Source organism: Rhinopithecus roxellana, chromosome 21 (genome assembly GCF_007565055.1).
Source record: "Rhinopithecus roxellana isolate Shanxi Qingling chromosome 21, ASM756505v1, whole genome shotgun sequence".
NCBI classification, from domain to species: Eukaryota; Metazoa; Chordata; class Mammalia; order Primates; family Cercopithecidae; genus Rhinopithecus; species Rhinopithecus roxellana.
This window is the reverse complement of record NC_044569.1, coordinates 39,969,971-39,990,143: the sequence shown is the minus strand read 5'-3', so window position 1 is coordinate 39,990,143 and position 20,173 is coordinate 39,969,971. Positions and strand designations below refer to the sequence as shown.

Genomic DNA, 20,173 nt, shown 5'->3' with positions numbered 1-20,173 from the left:
TATCTCAAGAATGCAAAGGTCCCAAAGTTTACTTAACAGTTAATAATCAATTAGTATAATTCACTACATCAATTGAATGAAGGAAAAAAAACCTATATGATAATCTAAGTACATGTAGAAAAACTTTTGACAAAATTCAGCACTCATTTATGATAAAAACTGTCAACAAACAAGGGAACTTTGGCCTTACGAAGTTCTGCCATAATACAAAAATCCTACAGCTAATATCATACTTAATAGTGATAGACTAAGTACTTTCCTCCTAAGGTTGAGAACCAAGGCATAGATATTCTCTCATCACTTCTGTTCAACATTGCACTTGGAGGTACTAGTCAGTGAATAAGGTAAGCAGGAAAAAAGGCATATGTAGGAGAGTAAAGAGTAAGACAGTGTTTATTTGTACACATGATCTTGAATGTAGAAAATAGTGTAGAACCTATAAAAGTGCTAGAAATCATAAGTGAGTTTAGTAGAGTCACAAGAACATAGTGTACAGATATACTTTGTATACAAATTTACATCTAGTCGCGCATCACTTTGAAGACAGGGATATGTTCTGACATTGTGTCATCAGGCGATTTCATCATTGTGTGAACATCACACAGTGTACTTACATAAGCCTAGATGGTAGAGCCTCTTATACCCCTAGACTATATGGTATAGCCTATGGCTCCTAGGCTACAAACATGTCACTATACTGAATGCTGTAGGCAGTTATAACACAATGGTAAGTATTTGTGTATCTAAACATATCTAGCGACAGGCACGGTGACTCACACCTCTAATCCCAGCATTTTGGGAGGCTGAGGGCAGGTGGATCACTGGAGGTCAGGAGTTCAAGACCAGCCTGGCCAACACAGAGAAACCCTGTCTCTACTAAAAATACAAAAATTAGCCAGGTGCGGTGGCAGATGCCTGTAATCCCAGCTACTCGGGAGGCTGAGGCATGAGAATCGCTTGAACCTGGGAGGTAAAGGTTGCAGTGAGCCGAGATCACACCACTGCACTCCAGCCTGGGCGACAGAACAAGACCCTGTCTCAAAAATAAATAACATCTAAACATAGAAAAGGTACGGTAAAAATACAGTATTATAATCTTAAGGGACCACCGTCATATATGTGGTCCCTCCTTGACCAGAATGTTGTTATGCTGCACATGATGGTATATGTTAGTGATGAAGAGTTGAAAATAGAAATAAAGTAGTAACGTTTGTAATGGCATAAACCATAGTGTCTGTAGATAAACTGTACAAAAATTGGACAAGACCTGTACACTGAAAATTATAAAACACTGCTGGGAAAAGTCTGTAAATACCTAAATAAATAAAATACCGCATTCATGGATCAAGCGGAAGTCAGTATTTACCATTTCTCCCCAGATTGATCTGTAGATTAAGAATAATCCCAGTCAAAATCCCAGCAGGCATTTTTGTAGAGATTCTGAAATTTGTATGATTAAAATTTGTAGAGATTCTAAAATTTGTATGGAAATGCAAAGACCCTTGTGCATGGTTTGGCAGATCTTTGCAAGCCAAATCTGGCCCACTGCCTGCTTTTGGAAATTGCTTTTTAACATTCCCATACTTAATGTGTTGTGTGTATTGTCTGAGCCTGCTTTTGCAATAAACCAGCAGAGTCGAGTAGTTGTTACAGACGCCATATGGTCCACAAAGCTTAAAATATTTTACAGAATAAATTTGCTGACCCTGCCCTAGAGTATTTAAAGCAATTTTGAAAAAGATGAAAAAGGCTGGGCACAGTGGCTCATGCCTGTAATTCCATCAGTTTGGAAGGCTGAGGCGGGCGGATCACTTGAGGTCAGGAGTTTGAGACCAGCCTGGCCAACATGGTGAAACCCCATCTCTACTAAAAATACAAAAATTAGCCAGGTGTGGTGGTGCGCACCTGTAATCCCAGCTGCTTGGGAAGCTGAGGCAGGAGAATCACTTGAACCCAGGAAATGGAAGTTGCAGCGAACGGAGATCACGCCAGTGCACTCCAGCCTAGGCACAGAGCGAGACTCTGACTAAAAAAAAAAAAAAAAATGAAAAAACTGGAGGCTTTATACTATATAATTTCAAGACACAATAAACCTACGGTAATGATGACTGTGGTCATTGACATGAGAATAGACATGTAGGACAATGGGAAAAATAGAGAATGAAAACAGACCCGCATACATACGTGGTTAATTGCTTTTTGACAAAGGTGACAAGGTAATTCAGTGGGAAATGGATAGGTTTTTCAACAAATTGTACTAGGAGAACTAGATATCGAGTTGTAAAAAATTGAACATAGGGGCCGGGCACGGTGGCTCACGCCTGTAATCCCAGCACTTTGGGAGGCCGAGACGGGCAGATCACAAGGTCATTAGATCGAGACCATCCTGGCTAACACGGTGAAACCCCGTCTCTACTAAGAATACAAAAAAAATTAGCCGGGCGTGGTGGCGGGCACCTGTAGTCCCAGCTACACAGGAGGCTGAGCCAGGAGAATGGCGTGAACCTGGGAAGCGGAGCTTGCAGTGAGTGGAGATCATGCCACTGCACTCCAGCCTGGGCGACAGAGCAAGACTCCGTCTCAAAAAAAAAAAAAAAATTGAACATAGGGCCGGACGTTGTGGCTCATGCCTGTAATCCCATCACTTTGGGAGGCTGAGGCAGGCAAATTGCTTGAGCTCACGAATTCCAGACCAGCCTGGGCAACGTGGCGAAACTCTGTCCTTACAAAAAAATACAAAAATTAGCCAGGCGTGGTGGTGCTCACCTGTAGTCCCAGCTGCTCAGAAGGCTGAAATAAGAGGATGGATTGAGCCTGGAAGGGGGAAATTTCAGTGAGTCATGATCATGCCACTGCACTGCAGCCAGGATGATAGAGCCAGACCTTACCTCAAAAAAAAATTTTTTTTCAAACGTAAGATTATTATAATATATTCAAAAATTAGCTTAAAATGGCTCGATAGGCCTGACTTACAGAAGAGTTCAAACTTACAGATGAACGCATAGAAAATCTTCTGGTGAAGAATTTTCAGGACACATAAACCATAAAAATAAAAAATTTTAATTGAACTTAAAATTTAAAAGCATGTTCAAGGATACTGTTATGAAAATGCAAAGGCAAGCTATGGACTGGGAGAAATATCACAGTATAGTATAAACATCTGACAAACAACTAGATTCCAGAATATATAAAGAATATAATAGTGTTAAAGGGGTAAATATTCTTGTTTCCAGAACATAATAGAAAGAAGACAGCCCGATTAAAAATTTGATTTGAACAGACACTTTAGTTTAAAAACTGATTTGAACAGTCACGTCACCAAAGTAGAGATGGGAAGCAAATAAGCACATGAGAACGTGCTCAAAATAAGGTGTAGTCATTAGGGAAATATACATTAAAACCACAAAGGGATATCACTACACACCAATTAGAATGAGAAATTAGAATGTTTTGATTCTAGAATGAAGTTGATTATCTTTTCTATGTTTTTATATTTATGGAAGTATTCCCAACTCTAATGGTTGCGTCCTATTAGAGTTGGGAATACTTCCATAAATACAAAAACACAGAAAAGATAATAATCTTTCACTAATCATGTAGTGATACTCCTTTGCCGTTTTTAACTTACATTTAATTAATAGTTTTAACAAGTCTTAGGGATGTGGAGCAAGTCATTTGATTTAGGCATCATCGATGATAACATCTGTGGAAAGAAAACAGAATATTTCTGTCTTGTATTCCTCTTTACAAGTGGGGAAAACTTCCTGGAAGCCCATGCTCATGGCTCAACCAGCCACCTGGCAATAGAGATAAGATCGTGTAAGTGGCTTAAGTAAATCAATATTTACCATGTAGGGCTGGATAGGCACTGAGCATCCCCTGAAGGACTTGGCAAACAGAAGAAGGATCAACAAAATCACAGTTCTTTTTATCAAAGAAGAGGAAGAATGGCTGTTGACTAACCAAGTTGCAACTGTATTTGATTACACTAAGACTGTGAAGGAGAGGATCAGTGAAGTAGACAAAGAAATGATAGGAAACATCTTGATAATACGTGTGTTCCCAACTTAAATCATTTTACATGCCACTTGACTTGACTTTGTCTTTAATACTATTAGCCGTTTTCTTCCTGAAAGTCTGTTTATTCCCACTTATTTTACTTATTAAAAAGTGTTTAATTGGCCAGGTGCGGCGGCTTACGCTTGTAATCCCAGCACTTTGAGAGGCCACGATGGGTGGGTCACAAGGTCAGGTGTTTGAGACCAGACTGGCCAATAGAGTGAAACCCTGTCTCTACTAAAAATACAAAAAATTAGCTGGGCGTGGTGGTGCATGCCTGTAATCCCAGCTACTCGGGAGGGTGAGGCAGGAGAATCGCTTGAACCTGGGCGGCAGAGGTTGCAATGAGCCAAGATCACACCACTACACTCCAGCCTGGGCGACAGAGCGAGACTCTGTCTCAAAAAAAAAAAAAGGTGTTAAATTATAAAATACTTCAAACAAAAATAATTTATCCACATTTAACACACTAACATTTTCTCTGTTTGCTTATAATGAAAAAATTATTTCTTAAATGAAATGAAAAAATTGCTGTAATGAAAAAATTGCCACAGATATATATGTAGTATACATATATATACATAGTGTGTGTGTGTGCGTATGTATATATGGTTGTAACTCTTTCCCAAACCTGCCGGTGTCTTGAAGTTGATGATTATCTTTTCTATGTTTTTGTATTTATGGAAGTATTACCAATTCTAATGGTTGCTTCCTAATTTCTCTCCCTGTCTTATCCTTGTATGTAGGTGTCCTCCAACATTGTGTTAATTCTTTTGATTTCCTCTAAATCTGTACCTTGTATGAGAGTTTTATTATCTTTAAAAGGTTCAGATAAACTATGAAACTATTTTTGTTTAATCTGTCTTTGGCTTCCATCTTTTTCTGAGCTTTAAACATATTATTAATCCCCCACCAGACTTCACAGCATGAACCTAAACGAACCATCTGAACCTGTTCCAAAAAATCTGTTCCTCTGTCTTCTACCTTAATTATGGTGTTACTCTCCACTTCGTTAAAACTTTGGCCTACAGATAAATTTTGTTACTCTGGTAATCAGTATAATATCCAGTAGGTAGGTTTCCACATAAATGTTTTAAATGATGTTACATGTCTTTTTTTTTGAGATGGAGTTTTGCTCTTGTTGCCCAGGCTGGAGTGCAATGGCACAATCTCGGCTCACCACAACCTCTGCCTCCTGGATTCAAGTGATTCTCCTGCCTCAGCCTCCCGAGTAGCTGGGATTACAGGCATGCACCACCATGCCCAGCTAATTTTGTATTTTTAGTTAGATGGGGTTTCTCCACGTTAGTCAGGCTGGTCTCAAACTCCCGACCGCAGGTGATGCGCCCACCTTGGCCTCCCAAGGTGCTGGGATTACAGGCATGAGCCACCTTGCCCAGCCATGATGTTAACATTTCTAATAAGACACCCATAAAAATCAGTGTAACTCATATTGTACCTGAAGTTTACTTAAAAATGTGAATCACATGTGACATTAGTAATATTTCTAAATGAGATGAGCAGCAGTGATGGGTCCTGTGCATGGATACTGGGGTGCTGTTGGAACTGGACTGAAAATGATGGGCTATCCTAGAGTTATTGGAAAGATAAGTGCGTACATGTGAGGCATTAGGCTCAGGACTCTGGATTAAGAAAATGAGGCTGGAGGACAGTTAAGCATAGTAATGGAAGACTTGATAGGGTGAGAGGAAAAGGTATGACTTTGGAGGGAAGAGAACTTTAAGATGGTTATGGGTAAAGGAGGTGAGGATGGGGAATTAAGCTGGGAATGGAAACTGAGGTGCGTGGGTAGTTATAGGAGCCTCTGTTGTGAATTGACATGGTATTTCCCAGTTGGCCTCCTGTCAGAATTTAAATTACAGTATTACGGGTTTCCCCCATAATTTTTCCTCCTTCATAGAACTGCCATTCTTTTTTTTTTTTTTTTTTTTTTTTTTTTTTTTTTTTTTTTTTTTTGAGACGGAGTCTTGCTCTGTTGCCCGGGCTGGAGTGCAGTGGCCGGATCTCAGCTCACTGCAAGCTCTGCCTCCCGGGTTCACGCCATTCTCCTGCCTCAGCCTCCCGAGTAGCTGGGACTACAGGCGCCAACCACCTCGCCCGGCTAGCTTTTTGTATTTTTTAGTAGAGACGGGGTTTCACCATGTTAGCCAGGATGGTCTCAAACTCCTGACCTCGTGATCCGCCCGTCTCGGCCTCCCAAAGTGCTGGGATTACAGGCTTGAGCCACCGCGCCCGGCCAGAACTGCCATTCTTATGTATAATTTATGTAATAGTTAATACTGTTTTCTTAATATTTAGACTTTGGATGCAGGTAATTGTGCACATTTCTTGTACCAACTTTTAAAATTTTTGCAGTTGAACTTTTTTTCTTTTTTAAAGGCAAAAAACAGTGCTTGGCCCGAACAGAAAGTGGGGTGGGTAACAGTGGACCTTTCCCCCTCCCAGTTTTTACATATTTTGTGGATATATATTGATTGTTATAATTTTCCCTTCAGGCTTAAGTATATTTAGTCAAAATCTTTCAGTCTGATAATCACAAAAGGTATCTTCTTATAATGTGCATTTCTTGGAAGACTGGGAAGATTGGATGCATTTTCCTATGTTAATTGGCTTTTCCTGTGTTGTGAATTGTCCCTTGATAGGTTTTCATGTTTTTCTATTGGGCTTTTTCTTTTCATGCGTAAGAGTTGTCTGTATTAAGAATGTCAGCCAGATTCCACATGTGTACATTTATTATATATTGAGAGAACAAGAAAGCATGAGCAAGTACAAAGATATTTTAGCTTCTCTTAAACTTTTGTCCCCAACCCTGCCCCACTCAATGTGGAAGTTACTTAATCATATCTGTTCGTCTTTTCCTTTAAGGTTCCTACTTTTACTTTATACTTTAAAAGACTTCTCCAACTTTAGATTATGAAGCTACTTACCTTTAATTTTTTAAATACTTCTAGAAGCAACTGCCTTTTATTAGCTTATAATTCCTTTACGATATTTTCACTTTAGTCATCCCTCAAGATCCATGGAAAATTGTAGAGCCTTCTAGGACCTCCTGTGGATACTAAAATCCCCAGATGCTCAAGTCCCTGATATAAAATGGCATATATTTGTATATAACCTGTGTACAAATCCCCCATATGCTGTTTTTTGTTTGTTTATTTGTTTTGTTTGTGTTTTTAAGATAGAGTCTCAGTCTTTCACCCAGGCTGGAATGCAGTGGCACAATCTTGACTTACTACAGCCTCCGTCTGCTGGGTTCAAGCGATTCTTCTGCCCCAGCTTCCCGGGTAGCTGGGGCTATAGGTGTGCACCACCACACGTGGCTAAATTCTGTATTTTTAGGAGAGGCGGGGTTTCATCATGTTGGCCAGGCTGGTCTCAAACTCCTGACCTCAGGCAATCCACCCGCCTTGGCCCTGCAAAGTGCTGGGATGGCAGGTGTGAGCCACTGTGCCCAGTCCCCCTATATGCTTTAAATTGTCTCCAGATTACTTATAATACCTAATACAATGTAAATTGTTATTGTACTGTGTTGTTTAGGGAATAATGACAAGGAAAAAAAAGTCTGTACGTATTTAGTACAGACACAATTTTTTTCTGAAACTTTTGTTTCTTGGTTGAATCCATGGATGCAGGACCCGTAGATACAAAAGGCTAACCATGTAATAGGTTTCCAGATCCAGTTGTGGGTTTTTGATTGTTGGTTGGTTGGTTGGTTTTTGAGACGGAGTTTCGTTCTTGTCGCCCAGGTTGGAGTGCAATGGCACAATCTTGGCTCATGGCAACCTCCGCCTTCCAGGTTCAAGTGATTCTCCTGCACCAGCCTCCCAAGTAGCTGGAATTACAGGCGCCTGCCACCGCACCCAGCTAATTTTTGTATTTTTAATAGAGATGGAGTTTCACCATGTTGGCCAGGCTGGTCTAGAACTGCTGACCTCAAACTGTCCACCCATTTTGGCCTCCCAGAGTGTTGGGATTACAGGCGTGAGCCACCGCAACTGGCCCCAGGTTTTTTTTTTTTTTTTTTTTTTTTCAGACGGAGTCTTGCTCTGTCACCCAGGCTGGAGTGCAGTGGCCGGATCACAGCTCACTGAAAGCTCCTCCTCTCGGGTTCACGCCATTCTCCCGCCTCAGCCTCCCGAGTAGCTGGGACTACAGGCGCCCGCCACCTCGCCCGGCTGGTTTTTTGTATTTTTTTTTTTAGTAGAGACGGGGTTTCACCGTGTCAGCCAGGATGGTCTCGATCTCCTGACCTCGTGATCCGCCCGTCTCGGCCTCCCAAAGTGCTGGGATTACAGGCTTGAGCCACCACGCCCAGCCTCCCGGTTGTATTTTGATGCTTATTCTTAACTGTCACATCTTTAGAATATGCCCATTTAAGAGAGTGATCTAAAACCCAATTCTGAGGTTCTGAGACTGCTTCTATTTTAATATTTGTAGCTACGTTTTAAATTATTATTATACAGCTGAGGTTGTAAATGTTCAGTCTTTCCGAGTTTATGAGGCAGCCATCACTCACCTATTTCCTTTTGAATGTCATAGAAAGGGAAAAACTATACAAATAAGAGTGACCTTTGAAAGTAAGTGAATTAATGAATTCTATATTAATGCTTTTGTAGAAAGTGAATAGAATAATGCAGATTTTGTAATGCTGGTAAACCTATATGGTAGACAATATGGTAGGTAAGTGATGAGTAAAGCACAACTCTTGCTTCGAAGGAATGTATTGCCATTAATTTGGGGGTAGGTTGGGATTAGAGCAGTAAATAAAAAATGGTGTATGAAATGGACTAAAGTGAGCCTCATAAGAAAATCTCCCCAAAGGTACATTGTGGGTTTTAAGAGAAAAGATATTTTACTGATTATAAGGAAAGCCTGAATGGAAAAGTAACATTTGTGATGACCATCAGTGAAAGGATAGGATTTTAGCAGGTAGAGAGGTGGGGAGAATACTTTGGACAGAGACCATTTTAGAAGGGGGAAAAAGAAACCCAAAATGGGAAAGCACAGGGCATATGCATTGGGGAAACAAGATTTGTGTGTGTGTGAGCGTGAAGTATGAGGATAGTAGGAAATAAAGTTGGAAAGGTTGAAAAGATAGGTTGGGTTTACAGTTGATGAACATTAGGGGTGTTTCCATTGACAGGGAAGGGAAATGAGATAGATCTACTTTGTCCTGTATGATAGCCACTAGCCGTATACAACTCTTAAGCCCTTGAAATATGTCTAGTCCAATTGAGATGTGCTCCAAGTCCAAAGTACACATTAGATTTTTAAGGCTCAGTATGAAAAAAAGTCATTAAAATGTTTATATTGGTTACATGTTGAAATAAATGTTTTTGATATACTGGGTTAAATAAAATACTGAAGTTAATTTTACCTGTTTCTTTGTATTTTTTAATATGGCTACACTAAATTAGAAAATTTTAAATTATGTGGCTCACATTTATGACTTAGATTATATTTCTGTTGACATAGTGCTGGTATAGACAGAATACAACAGTATTTGCTAGTACCCATTGTGTGCCAGATTGTCTAGAATTTGTAATAAAGTTAATCTCATGGTAAACTTTATGAGGTAGGTTTTTCTCTGTCTTTTTTTTTCTTTCTATTGTGTCTTCTTTCTTTCTTCTTTTTTTTTTTTTTTTTTTTTTTTTTTTGAGACGGAGTCTCGCTCTGTCACCCAGGCTGGAGTGCTGTGGCTGGATCTCAGCTCACTGCAAGCTCCGCCTCCCGGGTTCACGCCATTCTCCTGCCTCAGCCCCCCAGGTAGCTGGGACTACAGGCGCCCACCTCGCCCGGCTAGTTTTTAATAGAGACGGGGTTTCACCGTGTTAGCCAGGATGATCTCGATCTCCTGATCTCGCGATCCGCCCGTCTCGGCCTCCCAAAGTGCTAGGATTACAGGCTTGAGCCACCGCGCCCGGCCTCTTTCTTCTTTTTTTTACAGATAATTTTATCACCTAGATACTTGTTTATTTTTTGTTTTTTTTTGGTCACCCAGGCTGGAGTGCACTGGCACAATCTCAGCTCACTGCAACCTCTGCCTCCCGGGTTCCAGTGATTCTCGTGCCTCAGCCTCCCTAGTAGCTGGGATTACAGGTGTGCACCACCACACCCAGCTAATCCTCGTATTTTTAACAGAGACAGGGTTTCACTATGTTGGCCAGGTTGGTATCGAACTCCTGACCTTAAGTGATTGGCCTGCCTAGGCCTCCCAAAGTGTTATAGTTACAGGTGTGAGCCACGGCGCCTGGCCCCCAGATACTTTTTTTGTTTCTTTTTTTTTTTTTTTTTTTTTGAGATGGAGTCTCTGTCCCCCAGACTGGAGTGCAATGGCGCGATCTCAGCTCACTGCAAGCTCCGCCCAGCTAATTTTTTTGCATTTGTAGTAGAGACGGGGTTTCACCGTGTTAGCCAGGATGGTCTCAATCTCCGGACCTCGTGATCCGCCCGCCTTGGCCTCCCAAAGTGCTGGGGTTACAGGCGTGAGCCACCGCACCTGGCGATATTTTTTCAAGTAACTGGAGTGCATAGAGGTTAAGCAGCATACCCTGAGATCACGCCACTACTAAGTAGGAAGCCAGGATTCAAATTTAGGCCTCTTTGGCTTCAGAGCCATGGTTTTCCCAGTATACTGTGGCATGTTGTCATTGGACTATTAAATTAAAGGTGATTGAGTTGGAAAATGAAGCGATTGGAGTAGGCCTTTTGCAAATTGTGATAAAGATAAATGAGGGGAAGAGACCTCATTTTCAGCTTTCTTCTTTTTGTTTTGTTAATGTTCCTTTTTGCAGGAATGGCAGATGCTTTTCTTAAAATGATTTTTTGAACCCTGCTTTTTTGAACCCTGTCTTTTTGAAGTATCCTGTGTATTAACTAACTCAAAATATTTGTTTTATCATCTCTGTAGATTTGATAATGGGCTGCATTAAAAGTAAAGAAAACAAAAGTCCAGCCATTAAATACAGACCTGAAAATACTCCAGAGCCTGTCAGTACAAGTGTGAGCCATTATGGAGCAGAACCCACTACAGTGTCACCATGTCCGTCATCTTCAGCAAAGGGAACAGCAGTTAATTTCAGCAGTCTTTCCATGACACCATTTGGAGGATCCTCAGGGGTAACACCTTTTGGAGGTGCATCTTCCTCATTCTCAGTGGTGCCAAGTTCATATCCTGCTGGTTTAACAGGTGAGATTTAAATGGACAATTACATTGTCTCTTTGAGAACATCACCTTGGGTGATATGTACTTAAGTCTTGTCTGTCTTTAAGAAAGATACCTTACCTGAGGACTTCTTAAATAATTGTATGTGAAAATTAGTCTCTAACATAAAAATTAGTTTTATTGTATACATGGGTATGGTTCTGGAAAATTGGTGGTAACCTGATGGTGATTATGTACTGGATCATGTTAATAATTATTTTATTAACTCATTATTCAAATAGTTATTGAGCTCCCCCCCAACCCCACTGTGTGGTAGGCACTGGGAACATAAAGATTAAAAACATATACCTTTCCCTCAAGAATTTGACAACTTCTCAGGATTGTAAAGTCCTTAGGTCTTATAGTAGTTACTTAATAGATGTTAATTAAGTGACAGTGAAGTAGTGATAATACAATATTTCTCCCAGATGTTGCTGATTTAAAAAAGAAAAATCCTAAAGCTCAGAGAGTTGAAATGATTTTCCCCCAAGTCACAGTAAGTAGGAGAGCTCAGATTTATCGTCCTATTCTAGAATTCCAATTATTACATTATCATATCCTTTTAGAGAATAGCAAGAAGTGATAGTTGACAACCTTTCATGGAGAAGGAAGGCTCTTAAAAAAGTAGATTCAAACAGTTTTAAAAGAGAGAAAATGAGCTCTTTGTAAAGGGTCCCATATCAGGATGCTTTTTCATTGAAGTAATGAAGTATAGCTGGCTTAAAAAGGTAGGGTGAGTTTCAGGGTTCCTTGACACAGCAGTTCTGTGGTGTCATCAAGGACTCAGATTTCTTTATCTCTCTTCTGCAGCCCTTGGGAGTATCTTTATCCTTAGGCTTGGCAAAACAGCTGCCAGCATCAAATCAAGCAATATATGTCCTCATTAATAGCCAGTGGGGGCAAAAGATAAATCCCCACTACAAGCATGGACTGACTATACATTTGTTTCTTCAGTCTGTTCCAACTGAACCAAAAACAATAGTGAGGCCAGGCGCGGTGACTCACACCTGTAATCCTAGCACTTTGGGAGGCCAAGGCGGGCAGATTGCCTGAGCTCAGGAGTTTAAGACCAGCCTGGGCAACATGGCGAAACACTGTCTCTACTAAAAATACAAAAAAATTAGCCAGGTGTGGTGGTGTGTGCCTGTAGTCCCAGCTACTCGGGAGGCTGAGGCAATAGAAGTGCTTGAACCCAGGAGGCAGAGATTGCAGTGAGCCGAGGTTGCGCCACTGCACTCCAGTCTGGGTGACAGAGCAAGACTCTGTCGCAAAAAAAAAAAAAACCAGAGTACTGCCGTACACTAATTCCGTTAGACTTCATTTGAGAAGTTGTGCATGTTAAGTCAATTACAGTCTTAATTCCAGCACCCTAACTCTGAATACTTCAGTAGTAGATGGCCATGAGGGCATTTCTCAGTCTTGAGCAAAAGTTTACTTTTAGAATTATGTTTGGGAAAGATAGTGATCTAAAATTGTTGAATATTGATACTTAAAGGCACACTTTAGACTGAGCGCAGTGGCTCATGCCTGTAATCCCAGCACTTTGGGAGGCCGAGGCGGGCAGATCACAAGGTCAAGAGATCGAGACCATTCTAGCCAACATGGTGAAACCCCATCTCTACTAAATATACAAAAAAATTAGCTGGGCATGATGGCTCGTGCCTGTAATCCCAGCTACTCGGAAGACTGAGGCAGTGCCGAGATTGCGCCACTGCAAATCCATCCTGGAGACAGAGCGAGACTCCGTCTCAAAAAAAAAAAAAAAAAAAAAAAAAAAAGACGGCCGGGCGCAGTGGCTCAAGCCTGTAATCCCAGCACTTTGGGAGGCCGAGATGGGCAGATCACGAGGTGAGGAGATCGAAACCATCCTGGCTAACACGGTGAAACCCCGTCTCTACTAAAAAAAAAAAATACAAAAAACTAGCCGGGCGAGGTGGCAGGCGCCTGTAGTCCCAGCTACTCGGGAGGCTGAGGCAGGAGAATGGCATAAACCCGGGAAGCGGAGCTTGCAGTGAGCTGAGATCCGGCCACTGCACCCCAGCCTGGGCGACAGAGCGAGACTCTGTCTCAAAAAAAAAAAAAAAAAAAAAAAAGACACACTTTAGTTACCTAAAGCAATTTACTTATATAAATACTCCATTAGGGGTATTCATTTATTAACTCAGTGTCTGTGTATCAGGTATGGAGAGATGAGCAAGACAAACAAGGTTTCTGCCCTAATGGAGCTTACATTATAGAGGGTTGGACAATAATTAGTGAATAAACAACTAAACAGGATGGATGATTAATGATCCATAAATGCTGTGAAGGAACTAACTAGAATGATGGTGAAGGCCCTACAGTTAATCAGGGAAAGCTATCTCAAAAAGAAATCATTTGAACTGAGATTTTTTTTTTTTTGGCGGGGGTAGGGAGATGGAGTCTGTCTCTCTCTCACCCAGGCTGGAGTGCAGTGGCGCGATCTCAGCTCACTGCAAGCTCCGCCTCCCAGGTTCAAGTGATTCTCGTGCCTCAGCCTCCCGAGTAGCTAAGAAATGCACCACGGCACCCGGCTAATTTTTTTTTGTGCTTTAGTGGAGACGCGGTTTTGCCATGTTGGCCAGGCTGGTCTTGAACTCCTGACTTAGGTGATGCACCCACCTTGGCCTCCCAGAGTGCTGGGATTACATGCGTGAGCCACCACTCCCAGCCTTGGGCTGAGATTTGATTAGCCAGAATGACCTACCTATGTGCAATCCTGGGAAAGAGCTTTCTAGAGAGAGGGAATAACAAATGCAACATTTAGGAGATACAGGGAGACTTGGAAGTTTTGAGTATAAACAGAGGGGAGAATTGTATTATATGGGATTGAAGAGTTAGGAGACCACGATTACTCAGGACCCCATAGACTCTGGTAGGGAGTTTAGGTTTTATTCAAAGCTAGGAAGAAACTACTGAAGAGATTAAGAAAGGATTTGCATGATTGAATTTTCTTTTGAGAAAAACTGACTCTGACAGCTGTGTGGAGAATGGATGGTAGGGAAGCTGTGTAGAAGCAGATGAGAGTAGCATTTTCAGTAGTCCACCCAGCCCCAATGAGAGATGACAAGGAGGACTTGGGTTAGGGTAGCAGCAGTGGAAATGGAAAGTAAATAGTAAGTATATTAGAGGTAAAACTGATAGCACTAGTAATGGACTTGGCTTGAGTATCTGATTAGATAGTAGGGCCATTTACTTAGATAGGAAAGACTTGGGTACAGGTTAGAGGAGAAAAATCAAGAGCTTTGTTTTGTAATAAATTTTAAGTGCTTATTAGACATTCAAGTAAAGATGTCGTCCGGGCACCGTGGCTCACACTTTTAATTCCAGCACTTTGGGAGGCCGACTCAGGTAGATCACTTGATGTCAGGAGTTTGAGACCAGCCTGGCCAACATGGTGAAACCCCATCTCTACAAAAATACAAAAATTAGCTGGGCATGGAGGTGCACGCCTGTAATCCCAGCTACTCAGGATGGTGAGGCAGGTGAATCGCTTGAACCCAAGAGGTAAGGTTGTGGTGAGCCAAGATTGTGCCACTGCACTCCAGCCTGGACAACAGAGCAAGACTCCATTTCAAGAAAGAAAAAAATTTTTTTTGATCTGACAAGTCAGTGGGATTATATTGAGTAGAGCATATACATAGTCAAATTAAAAATATGTTGGCCAAAGGATACAAAATTTAGATAGGAGGAGGCAAGAGAGCTATTGTAAAACACAGTTAATAGCAATATATTGTATTCTTGAAAACTACTAACAAAATTTTAAGTGTTCTCACCACAAAAATGATATGTGATGCAATGCATATGTTAATTAGCTCTAGTTAGCCATTCCACAAGTAGACATATTTCAAAGCATCCTGTTGTATACAATAAATATATACCATTTTTAAAAAGAATATTAATTTATTATGGGGTTTTTAACCTGAATACCTGCCTTGAATAATTTTAACACTGAAGGCCGGTGGCTCAAGCCTGTAATCCCAGCACTTTGGGAGGCCAAGACAGGCAGATCACGAGGTCAGGAGATGGAGACCATCCTGGCTAACACGGTGAAACCCCGTCTCTACTAAAAAATACAAAAAACAAGCCGGGCAAGGTCGCGGGTGCCTGTAGTCCCAGCTACTCGGGAGGCTGAGGCAGGAGAATGGCATGAACCTGGGAGGCGGAGCTTGCAGTGAGCCGAGATCCGGCCACTAGACTCCAGCCTGGGCGACAGAGTGAGACTCTGTCTCAAAAAAAAGAAAGAAAAAATTTTAACACTGAAATGGTCATGCATATTGTATACATCTGTTTTATTATTTGTTTTGTTTGCAAATAATAGTTTGGCTGTTCAGGATGTTAATCTCTTTAAGCATCTGCACATAATGCTAAATATGACAGTTTAGTTTTTGAATTTATACTTTATAATTCATATCCATACCATTTTATTTTACTTTATTTTTTTGATGCAGAGTCTTGCTGTGTCGCCCAACCTGGAGTGCAGTGGCACAATCTCGGCTCATGGCAACCTCCACGTCCAGGTTTCAAGCGATTCTCCTGTCTCAACCTCGCGAGTAGCTGGGATTACAGGCATGCGCCACCATGCCTGGCTAATATTTGTATTTTTAGTACAGACGGGTTTTCGCCATGTTGACCAGACAGGTCTCAAACTCCTGGCCTCAAGTGATTCGCCCACCTTGGCCTCCCAAAGTGCTGAGATTACAGACATGAGCTGCTATGACCATCTGATACCATTTAAGACAGAACATGAGATTTTTATCTTTAAGTGTTAAATATGTAATAATTTTGCTAGAACTAGTAAATTAGTTATTACTGGTAATGATTAGATGCAATTGTTCATTCATTATTTATATGAAGAACACTGCCGCACTTGTTTATAGTGCTCATCAGTGCTTTTTCTGTCAAATAATTGATTTGAAATTTGACTGCATTTCCAAGCCAGAGATGTTGCTACCGTGAGTCAAAATTAAATTTGTTGACTGGGCACAGTGGTTCACGTCTGTAATCCCAGCACTTTGGGAGGCCAAGGCGGGCAAATCACTTGGGGCCAGGGTTCAAAACCAGCCTCGCTAACCCAGTGAAACCCTGTCTCTACTAAAAATAGAAAAAAATTAACTAGGTGTGGTGGCACATGCCTGTAATCCCAGCTACTTAGGAGGGTGAGGCATGAGAATCCCTTGAACCTAGGAGGCAGAGGTTACAGCAAGTCGGTATCACACCACTGCACTCCAGCCTGGGTGACAGAGTGAGACTTCGTCTGAAAAAAAAAAAACCAAAATTAAATTTGTTTCTCCAAGTCTGCAGAGTTTTACAATTTGCAGAATATAGTAGTATTATGGAAGGTCTTCAGACAGTTTAAGACTAGTTATTACTACCAGTTATTGTTATTGTCCCAGAACGTAAAATATGATCATGTCTCTCTACTTTAAAATTCTTCAGTAGCTCCAACTTCTAAAAATAGTTTCTGGAGACTACAGTAAAAACTATCCTTAAGCTTTTTTTTTTCTCTCTCTCTCTTTTTGGGCTGGCAATAGTTCTTTTTTTCTGTTTTGTTAACTTAGCTACATAATTTACCTTGGTGTTTTTCCCTCTGATAGGTGGTGTTACTATATTTGTGGCCTTATATGATTATGAAGCTAGAACCACAGAAGACCTTTCATTTAAGAAGGGTGAAAGATTTCAAATAATTAACAACACGTAAGTGTCATGAATATTTTGTGAGAGAAGTACTGACAGAAATCTGGTCTTTACACTGAAACTACTGAGCTAGTTGTCGATCCAGTGATGAGAGAGGTAGGGCATGGGCTGCCCACTGGGTTTAACGATGCATTGGCTTCTTTAGAGGCATGTCGTAACACTGCTGCTGTAGCCAGAAGTTATTACTTCTACCATTTGTGCTGCTGTGGTTCTGCCATAAACAGAGATTTAAGAATGAAGAGTTATTGAGGGGGGTACATGCAAGTGTATTTTTTTTTTTTTTAATTTTAGAAAGAGAATTCGATGCTCCTATTTTTCTAAGTACCAGATGGTTTAAAGATGTTATCTCATTCTATTAAAAAAAAAAGGAAAAAGTTGGGTAAGGAACCCATGTACTTTCCAATTGATGAAATTAAGTTGTTTTTTTCCTTATGTGACTCTTAGACTTTTTGTCTAGAAGTACACTGTAGAAAATTTGATGCTCATTGTAGAAAGTAGATAGAATAATTTCATTAGCAAGCATAATGACCGCTCTGTAGCTTCTCAAAATACATATTTACGGTCTGTTTGCTTCCAGTCATGTTTTCTTCCATCCTTGTTCCCATCTGCTACCAGTTATTGTTCCAGAACATAAAATATGGTCATATCCTTCTACTTTTAAAATTACTCAGTACCTACCACTTGCCGTCAAGATAAAAGGAAAACAACAATGATAACAGCCATCATTCATTGAGAATTTACTATGTACTTCTCCCCTCTTCTGACTCTACTACCCAGACATACTGAATTACTTGCAATTTTCTGAGTATGCTGGAGTTTCTCATACTCTCATGCTTTCACACATACTGTTTCTTTTTTCTGGAATGTGATTTCTCATCTTTCCATTTCTTTCCTTTATTTAGTTAATCCTACTCACCCTTCAAAATATAGTTAATATGTCCTTTCTCAAGGATGCCTTTCCTTACATTCTTCCTCCCCTGCCTGGCCCAGTCCTATCCCCTGCTGAATTAAGTATCTCTCTTAGGTGTTTACATAGCAGCCTATGCAAACCTCAATCATAGCTCTCATCACATTTTGAATTACAATTTGTCACTTGCTTGTCATTCTTTTAGACCAGTGGTTCTCAACCTGGCACAGAATCACCCAGGGGACATTTGTCAATATCTGGAGACATTTTTGGTTGTCACAGTTGGGGTGCTGCCACTGTCTTCTAGGGAGTCAAGGCCGGGGACATTGATGAATATCTTAAAATGCGCACAACAGCCTCCCACAGCAAAGAATGATCAAGTCCAAGGTGTCAATAGTGCTGAAGTTGCAAAACCCAGCTCTAGACTGGGAATTCCTTGAAGTCAAGGACTGTCTTTTTACTTTTATTTCCAGCACACTCTAAAGTCTATCACTTAATAGGTGTTCAGTAAATGTTAGAATGAATCAATGAATGCTTAGCAGGATCAAATACAAGGTTTTTGGTTTATGTATCTCAAAGTGCTTAGTATATACGAGGAACCACAAACCAAGTGTATGAGTTTCTAAATATTTGAATTACTGAGGGATTTTTCATTCGTTTTCTAGAGAGCAAATTTATCTAGGCATTTATAACATTTTAATTTAGACAGTACCTTTTCAATTTTTGTCTTTGGTGAAGCAAAACATGCATTTAATCTTTAGTAACAAATCCCATATCTGTCTTCCTGTTTAAAGACTGATTATATTTGGTCTTTTCACATTAATTTTGAAAAAATGAGGGCTTATGTGTTATAAACCACACATAGTTCTCATGTTCTGAATTATAATTTAATTTTGGTCTTTTTTTTTTTTTTTTTTGAGACGGAGTCTCGCTCTGTCGCCCAGGCTGGAGTGCAGTGGCCAGATCTCAGCTCACTGCAAGCTCCGCCTCCCGGGTTTACGCCATTCTCCTGCCTCAGCCTGCCGAGTAGCTGGGACCACAGGAGCCCGCCACCTCGCCCGGCTAGTTTTTTGTATTTTTTTAGTAGAGACGGGGTTTCACTGGGTTAGCCAGGATGGTCTCGATCTCCTGACCTCGTGATCCGCCCGTCTCGGCCTCCCAAAGTGCTGGGATTACAGGCTTGAGCCACCGCGCCCGGCTAATTTTGGTCTTACTGGAATATTTCTAGATAACATGTTTATAAGTGTGCATTATTCTAGAAATTCAGGGTTTTTTTGTTTTTTGTTTTTTTTTGAGATGGAGTTTTGCTCTTGTCACCCAGGCTGGAGTGCAAAGGCATGATCTTGACTGACTGCAAACTCTGCCTCCCAGGTTCAAGCGATTCTCATGCCTCAGTCTTCTGAGTAACTGGGATTACAGGCACACACCACCACTCCCAGCTAATTTTTGTATTTTTAGTAGAGACAGGGTTTCACCATGTTGGCCAGGCTGGTCACGAACTCCTGACCTCAGGTGATCTGCCCACCCCAGCCTCCAAAAGTACTGGGATTGCAGGTGTAAGCCACCGCGCCCAACCAAAAATGCAGTGTTTTTTGGGTTTTTTTCCTTTCTTTTTTCTTTCTTTTTTTTTTTTTAGATGGAGTCTCGTTTTGTCGTCCAGGCTGGAGTGCATTGGCATGATCTTGGCTCACTGCAACCTCCACCTCCAAGGTTCAAGCGATTCTGCTGCCTCAGCTTCCCAGGTAGCTGGGACTACAGGTGCACACCACTGCATCTGGCTAATTTTTGTATTTTTAGTAGAGACCAGGTTTCCCCATATTGACCAGGCTGGTCTTGAACTCCGGACCTCAGGTGATCTGCCTGCCTCAGCCTCCCAAAGTGCTGAGATTACAGGCTTGAGCCACTGTGCCTGGCCCATCAATTCAGTTTTTAACTTTATTGCTCATTGTTAATTGTTTGGCTACAGGAATGTTAGAGCGTTGTGTTTTTTGTTTTTTTTTTTTTTTTTTATCTAAAATGAGTAAAAAAGAGTATTACAATTTTATGTACTATAAAGAGAAAAGCGGCCGGGCGCGGTGGCTTAAGCCTGTAATCCCAGCACTTTGGGAGGCCAAGACGGGTGGATCATGAGGTCAGGAGATCGAGACCATCCTGGCTAACACCGTGAAACCCCATCTCTACTAAAAAATACAAAAAACTAGTCGGGCGAGGTGGCAGGCGCCTGTAGTCCCAGCTACTCCGGAGGATGAGGCAGGAGAATGGCGTAA

General features: G+C 41.1%; 1 protein-coding gene across 5 annotated transcripts in view; it reads left to right on the top strand.

The window, feature by feature from the left end:
* YES1 (YES proto-oncogene 1, Src family tyrosine kinase) overlaps positions 1–20,173 on the top strand; it is a 93,592-nt gene that overhangs the window by 46,016 nt on the left and 27,403 nt on the right. For all 5 annotated transcript variants that reach the window (XM_030925833.1, XM_010354905.2, XM_030925831.1 and 2 more), the window contains 2 exons: positions 10,991–11,269; positions 16,900–16,999. In XM_030925833.1, the coding sequence (XP_030781693.1) occupies positions 10,999–11,269; positions 16,900–16,999 (371 nt within the window). In that variant the 5' untranslated portion in view covers positions 10,991–10,998. The remainder of the gene's footprint in view (positions 1–10,990; positions 11,270–16,899; positions 17,000–20,173) is intronic.